At 46.0% G+C, this 9,692-nt stretch overlaps 1 protein-coding gene across 1 annotated transcript in view; it reads right to left on the bottom strand.

Moving 5' to 3' along the window:
• Positions 1–1,495: 1,495 nt before the first annotated feature.
• The window catches only part of LRPPRC (leucine rich pentatricopeptide repeat containing), a 184,599-nt gene continuing 176,402 nt past the window's right edge, over positions 1,496–9,692 (bottom strand). The window contains exons 35-38 of the mRNA XM_040430335.1: positions 9,032–9,103; positions 6,229–6,313; positions 3,751–3,893; positions 1,496–1,687 (exon numbers count right to left, since the gene is read on the bottom strand). Of these exons, the coding sequence (XP_040286269.1) occupies positions 1,613–1,687; positions 3,751–3,893; positions 6,229–6,313; positions 9,032–9,103 (375 nt within the window). The 3' untranslated portion in view covers positions 1,496–1,612. The remainder of the gene's footprint in view (positions 1,688–3,750; positions 3,894–6,228; positions 6,314–9,031; positions 9,104–9,692) is intronic.

The raw sequence follows: 9,692 nt of genomic DNA, 5'->3' as shown, positions 1-9,692 counted from the left end.
CCATTGCATTAAGGGATAGTGTAATAATCCACCTAACACGTATCCCGTGAGAGTGCAACTACCCCGCCAATGAAGGGGGACATGCATGAGGCCAGCACAGCATGTACAAGGTCAGCCTTGAGTCCTGTGAGTGTGCAAAATTCTGCCTATGGAATGAGGGGCGGTCATGCACATGGCCAGCACCGCATCCAGTTGGAGTGCAAGTATTCCACCCAGGGAAGGGGGTCATGCACATGGCCAGCAACGTACCGGTGAGAGAACAACCACAGGCAGTGAGAGCGCATTATGCCGCCTAAGGAAAGGAGGCATGCACATGGCCGGCACCGAATCCAGTGAGAGTGCATAATTCCGCCTATGGAAGGAGGATGTGCGCGTTGCCAGCACCTCCAGTGAGAGTGCAGTATTCCGCCTATGGAAGGGGGACATGCACATGGCCGGCAGCGGATCCTGTGAGTGCTGAATTCCGCCTATGGAAGGAGGTCATGCACATGGCCGGCAGCGGATCCAGTGAGTGCCGAATTCCGCCTATGGAAGGAGGTAGTGTACATGGCCAGCACCGTAGCCGGTGAAAGTGCAGTATTCCGCCTTGGAAGGGGGTCATGCACATGGCCAGCCCGCAGCCAGTGAGAGTGCTGAATTCCGCCTATAGAAAGGGGACATGCACCAGGTCGACACTGTACTCGGGGGCGGGGTGCAAGATTCCGCCCAGGGAACGGGGCATGTACTTTGGCCAGCGCCGTGTCCAGGGAGCGCAACATGCAGCCTATGGAAGGGGGGCATGCACATGGCCAGCTCTACCGAGATCAGGCTGCAGCGTCCAGCGCAGCCAACAAGAATTCCATAGCGTACAAACATAGCGTTCCAGCAGGGTCGCCCCTTCAGCTACTGGCACCATAGTGGCAGGATGCTGGAAGAGGGACTTGGAGTGCGGGTGACCCTTACGCTGGCGGGATGCAGGGGAGCTAGGCTGCCCTGGTCCACCTTGCCTTCTGTGTGGGAGGCAGCAGTGCGGATGACTGGCACTAGCGCAGCTCGACCCCGGGAGAAACTGCGAGAGGTCTAGTGCGTCTCTGTTGTCCCTGAAGAGAAGAAAAAATAAAATATTATAAGGAGAGAAAAAAACAGCCCTCTCTCTCTCTCCAGGCTGAGGGTATAGCTGCTGGAGGAGGGGCTTAACAGTTTTGACTTAGTGTCACGCCTCCTAGGGAGCTGAGCTATACCCAAGGTCTCCTGTGTCCCCCAAGGAAAATGGGCGAGAAATGATGAATGAGGTAGGCCTGAAAGCCCATCCCCCTCCCCTCCACGTCCACTTTTTTAGACCTGGCGTGAGCGGGAAAAAGTCGCAGATTGATGGGCATATTTCAGGTTAATAAATAACCCCTTACATCTTTTGAGAAACTGGAATAATAGCATGAAACACTGACAGATTAAAAAGTGATTGATATGAAAACGATCCAGTAAATTTCAGAGACAAAACACACGCATCCAGACTTTTATTTTTGGTCAGTTTAATTAAAGTTCACGGAGCAGTCACATTACAATTTACAATGGGAAACAAAATACACATAAAAAAAAAAAAACATTGTAAAAATGTAAAAGAAAACAAAAACTCTCATTCCTCCCTCTGCTCTTCATCGTTTTGTGACGTTTGTTTCTTCAGTTTTTCTTTATAATATTCTAAGGTTTCCTAGAAAACATAATGAGAAAGTTTTAGTGTCCGGAAATACAACACAGAAAGACAGAACTGACCCAATCCATCATGGTATCGCAATGTGGATCACAGAGGAAAGAGGATGAATCTATTATAATGTCCAATCCATGTGTAAGATGACTAACTCAGCTTTAGTACAAAGTGTGTAACCTAAGGCTGAAAGTAAAAAAAAGTGCCCCTAACTTTAATGCAATACAGATAGTACTGATCTGCTTATATGGGGCAGTTAGATTTCTGACTCCAAGGCTAATGGCGAGTTTACACGTCCCGATAGTCGGGCAGATTATCAGGAATGAACATTCCTGCGAACGCTCGTTCCTGTTAATCTGCCCGTCTAAAGGTGCAGCCGATCATCCGATGAATGAGCGAAAAGCTCATTCATCAGATGAAACTGTCGATCTTGCAGGCAAATAAATTATCGTTTCTAGGCAGCAGATCGTACTGTCTAAACAATGCGCCTGTATGAGGATGATCGATTGCAATAGCGATTGCTCATTCTCATACTGTGGAGGTGATTTCTGCATGTAAATGCCGCGTTTCACCCCCCCCCCCCCGCTGAATGTGCAGCCAGTTGTTGGGAAGGATCGCTTCCATCCTAATAATCGACTGCTACTCGGCTCGTGTTAATCCACCATAAAGGTGTGACGGTAACATCTGCAGAACTCAGGGTAAGCACGGACACAGCAAAATATTTCTGCCATGGATCTTGCCTCAAATTGTGAGGATTCTACCCCTGGTCAGAAAAATCTGACGAGTATTTTGCTTGCGGAACCCAGACTAAGCCTCAGGTTTCCGCAGCAGGTCTTCACTCTGATTAGCCCCATGCAATGCAACCAATCAGCGTTTGGCCACCTGCCATGGTCTCTGTGGATTTCAGCAGACTGCACCAAAAACCATGTGGAATCCACGTCAAAAAAGCCTCTCATTATGTTCAAAGGGAGTCCACGCCACTGCTCATGCGGCCGTGACTTATTTAGGTGTGGTTTTCCAGACTGTATCATCAATGGACACGTCCATCCTGGAAGCCTAACTTCCAGACGCAAACCTGTGGAAACCATGGCAGGCGCCCGGGCGGGTCCACCACATTCAAATAGAAAATTCTTGTCAGACACCAGAGGGTTTCTGCTGTAGAATACACCACAGATTTTGATACTGGCAAAATAGGCTTCCAACATAGTGTTGGAACAGAGCACAATTTTGAAAGACTCTTATGTAAGAAACGTCTGCATACAGAGGAAGAGAACAATGCCATAGAATTTCACGGGGGGCGTATTGGGAATTTGACACCATGTTCAGGTTATTTAGCATTTTGCCCACGATTTCTTGAAAATTGGTAATAGTCAGACTGAGTGGCATTTTTTTTATCTATGCAGAGTTTTGATTAACATTTGGAAAAATACAAAAAGAGTCTCAAAAAAAATCCTCATTTGGCTATTTTAGAAACAAAAGAAGGTTTCAAAATGTCTCGCAAAATACGTGGATCCATTATCTAATACTATAGTCGTGGAACTCGGGGCTTTTGAATGTCACCGTTAATCTACATCACCACATCTTGGGAAGTTCTGGTTTCTGCTAGGAGTTGAAAGCTGCAAACAAACCTCTGACAAAAAAAAACAAGATGTGTTGTTCTGGTGAAACCGCTCGTCTTAAAATGAAACGCCGCTAAACGAAAGCAATTAGTGGTCGATACATATAAGGGATTAAAATCACCTTTCAAGCTCCAAAAAAACTGAGTGAGAGCGCTTGGTCCTCGGAGGACGGCGGGCCAGGCTCTACCTTCAATATGACCTGCAGATGTGCCTGGCTGATTCTATCTCCTAACACAATAATCCACAGAAGGTTATCGTCTCCCAAAAGTATAACTAAATTAATCCGGGAGCTGCGAGCACTTCACATGCACACGGCCCAGAGAGGATACTCACACAAGATTTAATCCCCGTGTAATTAAGCAGACCCTCCCCCCTCCTCCCAAAACCGCAGAGTTCTGTTTATTACCAGCTCATACCACGTAGAGGTATGTATAATTAGGAAGTACTCACTGGGGGCTCAGAGAATGGGACAGGCCTCTCCGCGCCTCTTAGAAGGACTGCCAGGCGTTTTAGGAACAGCTCATCTGGATCAATGTGCTCGGCTTTGGCTTTCTCGTACAAAGAGACGGCTGCCTCAACCTCCTTGTTGGATTCTAGAGGGAAATATGAGGAAAGGATTAAAAGGCGGCTCGATGAAACGGTCGGGTAAATTAATGACATAAACAATACACTGTGTGGAAGGTTTGCCATATTGAAGTGTGAAAAGGGAGACTGTGCACACGGCGTTCCAGCCTGCCGACAGAGGTACACGTCAGGAAGATGTCCCCAATGTTTACTGCCGAGGTATGCCAATGTATAGAGTATTAAAACGTTAGGCTGAGTTCACACGGGCGAGATTTCCGCGCGGGTGCAATGCGGGAGGTGAACGCATTGCACCCGCACAGAATCCGGACCCATTCCTTTCTATGGGGCTGTGCACATGAGCGGTGATTTTCACGCATCACTTATGCGTTGCGTGAACATTGCAGCATGCTCTATATTGTGCGTTTATCACGCAACGCAGGCCCCATAGAAGTGAATGGGGCTGAGTGAAAATCGCAAGCATCCGCAATCAAGTGCGGATGCGGTGCGATTTTCACGCATGGTTGCTAAGATGACAGTCTATTCACTGTATTATTTTCCCTTATAACATGGTTATAAGGGAAAATAATAGCATTCTTTAATACAGAATGCTTAGTAGGTGGTCAATTGAGGGTTAAAAAATAATTAACTCACCTTCTCCTCTTGATCCCGTAGCTGCCGGTCTCTTCTTACTTCTTTAATCAGGACCTGTTGTGACGTCATATCACATGGTCCAATCACATGATCCATCACCGTGGTGATGGACCATGTGATCTGACGTCACCACAGGTCCTTTAGCCGGCAGCTCATGATTAAAGAAGTAAAAAGACCAGCAGCTACACGATCAAGGAGAAGGTGAGTTAATTATTTTCTATTTTTTAACCCTCAATTGACCACCTACTAAGCATTCTGTATTAAAGAATGCTATTATTTTCCCTTATAACCATGTTGTAAGGGAAAATAACATCCACACACCACTGAACCCAAACCTGAACTTCTGTGAAGAAGTTCGGGTCTGGGTAACACAGTCAGTTTATCACGCGCGTGCAAAACGCATTGCACCCGCGTGATAAAAACTGAACGGAACGCAATCGCAGTCAAAACTGACTGCAATTGTGTACCTACTCGCGCGGGTTTGCCACAACGCATCCGGACACGCTCATGTGAACTCAGCCTTATACCACGCCACAATGAAGGCCAAAAGGACACTAAATTGGCTTCTGTCGGGTGAACGGTGCGCTATGGATACCATATACACACAGTCTATGGATGAGATGCTCACATTAAACTGTACATAAAGTGTACATTTTTTGGATCAGATAATTTTTATTAAGGTTTGGTAAAGAACATTTAGGTGTTACAATACATAAAGTGTAAATTGACCACATCAGGGATATAAACATATATGATGGGTTCCTGAGATCTTGGCGTCTGTGAAAGTGACCCATTTTTCCAAGGCTGCCGATGCTCTTGTTTTGCGGACCCACAGCTTGTGGTCAGCAACATGGGCACGGTGGCAGCATGGCAGTGTGAACGTGGCCCTAAGCACATACCTCTGAAAGATACACATTTTAGAGGCAGGTCTTAATAGCCCCTATAGCTGGCGCCAGCCTCTACATAACTTTGCGCATCCTGCGCAGGTCTAAATGTAAGCCAGCTTTCTTGCCGTCTTCCATTGAGATCATTTTCTACACCTAAAACAGGCGCAGAAAATGGTAAATGAGATGGGCCTTCAGATACATCCCCTTATTAGCGCACTTTTTTAGACCTGGCGTGAGTAGGGAAGTGTCGCAGATTGCGGTGCAAATAACCTTCGCGCTGCAATCTGCGCCAAAAATACACCTAATATAGGCGTATTTCGGTATAGTATATGACGCCCATATATTTTAATTTTTTTACAGGATGCTGTGGCATGGAGTAGCACAGTATACGAGGCTATCCCGTACTGGACATTCCAGGCAGGTGGAGGCAAAAAAGCCACACTTTTGGCCTCTGTCTGGCTGATGTAACCTTATGGACACATTATGTGTTTATGCCGGAGCTTTCCTGGTCATAAGCACTAAAAGGAGTATCAGAGACGTGATGTGGACACAGCCTTACGTGTCCTGTGAAGCAATGTCACCTGCTTTCTGTGGGACTTAGGATAGAGAATCTGACTGCTGGCTCAGAGAAGCCACATTTAATGAGCGTTTAATGGATGCATAATATACACACACAACACTAATATTCATCAGCTTCCCCCAAGAAGAAAATCAAAATCTAATATTTAATAACTCATCTTTCCCTTATCCTGTTTATACTACAGTCAGAGGAAAAAAACGGAAATACGTCAAAAAACACACACAAGTGGAGTCAGAGAATATTTACCGTAGCCTTTCATCTTATAACTGTAGAGGACTTGTTTGTAATATGGATCGGAGAGTAATTCCATCAGACGCGTCACTTCTTCCTCCTGTAGATGAACATGGAAGGAGGGATTATGTTCTGATTAAGTGTCTTAAAGGGGTTGTCAACTTCTTAATTACTGATGACATAACCTCAGAATAGGCCATCAATACCTGATCAGCGGGGGTTCAGCTGTTCTGCAGTAGATCCGTTGCAACTAGGGATCGACCGATATTGATTTTTTAGGGCCGATACCGATAATTTGTCAACTTTCAGGCCGATAGCCGATAATTTATACCGATATTCTGGGTATTTTTATTTTTGAGAAAAAAAAAGTTTTCCTACACAACTAAATGGTAAAACACTCGGTAACACTGACATGGAAAAGGATCTAGGAATTTTAATAAACAGCAAACTAAGCAGCAAAAACCAGTGTCAGGCAGCTGCTGCCAAGGCCAACAAGATAATGGGTTGCATCAGAAGGGGCATAGATTCCCGTGATAGGAACATAGTCCTACCACTTTACAAATCATTAGTCAGACCACACATGGAGTACTGTGTACAGTTCTGGGCTCCTGTAAACAAGGCAGACATAGCAGAGCTAGAGAGGGTTCAGAGGAGGGCAACTAAAGTAATAACTGGAATGGGGCAACTACAGTACACTGAAAGATTATCAACATTAGGGTTATTCACTGTAGAAAAAAGACGACTGAGGGGAGATCTAATTAATATGTATAAATATATCAGGGGTCAGTACAGAGATCTATCCCATCAGCTATTTATCCCCAGGACTGTGACTGTGACGAGGGGACATCCTCTGCGTCTGGAGGAAAGAAGGTTTGTACACAAACATAGAAGAGGATTCTTTACGGTAAGAGCAGTGAGACTATGGAACTCTCTGCCTGAGGAGGTGGTGAGTACAATAAAGGAATTCAAGAGGGGCCTGGATGTATTTCTGGAGTGTAATAATATTACAGGCTATAGCTACTAGAGAGGGGTCGTTGATCCAGGGAGTTATTCTGATTGCATGATTGGAGTCGGGAAGGAATTTTTTATTCCCCTAAAGTGGAGAAAATTGGCTTCTACCTCACAGGGTTTTTGGCCTTCCTCTGGATCAACTTGCAGGATAACAGGCCGAACTGGATGGACAAATGTCTTTTTCCGGCCTTATGTACTATGTTACTATGTTACAAATCTGCTGAAAATTAATATGTTTATTGTTAATGTGTATTATTTTATTTTTTTGTAAATCTTTTTCATTTATACTTAATATTTTTGTGTTGTTTTTTTTTTACTAACTTTTAGCCCCTTAGGGACTAGAACCCTTTGTCCTATTCACCCTGATAGATCTCTATCAGGGTGAATAGGATCTCACACTGTCCCTGCTGCTCTGTGCTTTGTGCACACAGCAGCAAGGTTACTGACTATGGCAGCCAGGGCTTTAATAGCGTCCTGGCTGCCATGGTAACCGATCAGAGCCCCAGGATTACACAGCTGGGGCTCCGATCGGAGGAGCAGGGGAGAGGGGATCCTGTGGCCACTGCCAGCAATGATTAATACTGGGGGGGGGGAGCGCACTGCGCCACCAATGATTAATACTGGGGGGCTTGGGGGGGGGGGGGGGGCGCACTGCGCCACCAATGAAGATACCTCTCTCATTCACATACAGGAGGCGGGAGCTGGCTGCAGAATCACATAGCCTGCTCCCGACCTCTATGAGCGGTAGCTGCGATCCGCAGCACCTAAGGGGTTAACTACCGCAGATCGCAGCTACAGCTCATAGAGGTCGGGAGCCGGCTATGTGATTCTGCATCCAGCTCCCGCCTCCTGTATATGAATTAATGAAAGACTCATCTTCATTGGTGGCGCAGCGGCCACAGCCCCTCCCCTCCTCTTGTCTTCTCCCCTCTCACTGGCGGCAGCGGCAGCAGCAGCACAGGGGGAGGGAGACACTGCTTCCTTCTCCCCTGTGCTGCGGAGGGAACACAGAGAGCGCTGAGAGCAGCGCGTTCTGTGTTCCCCACACGTTATCGGTATATCGGCAAAATAGATGCCGATACCGATAACTGTCAAAATCCTCAATATCGGCCGATAATATCGGTAAAACCGATAATCGGTCGATCCCTAGTTGCAACACTACAGCTCCATCCATAATGTAGTGGATGGAGCATGTAATTGCGGCGCTGCTGCCATTCACTTTAATGGGAGCAGCATTGCAGTAACCAGCTCCGTCCACTACAGAATGGATGGAGCTGTAGCTCTGGCAACGGATCTACTGCAGAACAGCTCAACCCCAGCTGATCAGGTATTAATGGCCTAAGATAGGTCGTCAGTAATTAAGGAGTGGACAAACCCTTAAAGGAAGCGGGGAGGCATAGTTTGATCTGAGACATGAAAGTGACATGAGTGGTATTACACAGAAATGTGGCATCTAAATGGCAAAAGCCCCCCCTACCCCGCTGTCAACTTCCGTTTTGACAGAGCTGCATCGTTACCTGCTCCCCTTTTGTCAGGTTAATTGGTCACATGACTCAATGGGGGGCAGGTCACCTCTGCGGTGGTGTTGACAGTGGGGGACCCCAGCGAGACAGTGGAGGATGGGGAGTGAAGGAGCTGGGACCCAGCGGCAGGGAGCAGGTAATTATTACTTCCCTTTTGCAGGTCTGACCAGGTAGTAGTGGGTGGCCAACCCCTTCAAGGAAACACATCTTTCATAGACATCATGCAAATTACATTAAAAAACAAAACAAAAAAACAAAAAACACTCTATAGCTCGATGATGTACCTCATTCCGCCCCATCTGTCTGTTAATGTAGCGCGCCAACTGTGCTCTCTGCTCCAGGATGGCACTGCATCTCTGTAGGCATGACAGAAATCAGGATTGATTAGACATCTCAGGTTTAAGTAAAAACAACATAAAACTAAAACAAAAACAAAAAGTATACAAGATGGCACCCTGGCAAGACACCGCGGGTTAATCACCGCGTCAGATAAAGAGCAAACAGCAGCGCTCTGCCTAATCATGCCAATCTGTGGTAAATGTGTCCTTGGCACCGCACGTTGCAGGTTTGTATAAAAGACAAAAAAATAAAACAATGCTTCAGTAGAGCCAAGAAAAATGAGGTTTAGGGACTGGAAAAGAAAGATGGGAGGAGGGGGAAGGAATTCTATTCATCTCCAATTATACTGCCAAGCATTCATAAGTGAGCTCGGGATCATAAGGTTAATTATACATTTAATAAGGTGTCAGGGAGATAACTGTTCGTTTCTTTAAAAAAATTAAAATGTACAAAGCAAGTTCTCTTTAAAGTATAATTACCTCCACTTACGCATACAAAGGGACTGATTTCAATCTGCTTTATAAATGCCTTTCAATGAAATAGACAGTTCTTCAGAGAGACAAAAGTTAAAGTTGCTGGGGGAGAAAGAAGTTTACATGACAAGCC

The sequence above is a fragment of the Bufo bufo genome, chromosome 4 (genome assembly GCF_905171765.1).
Source record: "Bufo bufo chromosome 4, aBufBuf1.1, whole genome shotgun sequence".
NCBI classification, from domain to species: domain Eukaryota; kingdom Metazoa; phylum Chordata; class Amphibia; order Anura; family Bufonidae; genus Bufo; species Bufo bufo.
The sequence above is the reverse complement of the archived record's forward strand: the minus strand, read 5'-3'. Positions and strand labels throughout refer to the sequence as shown.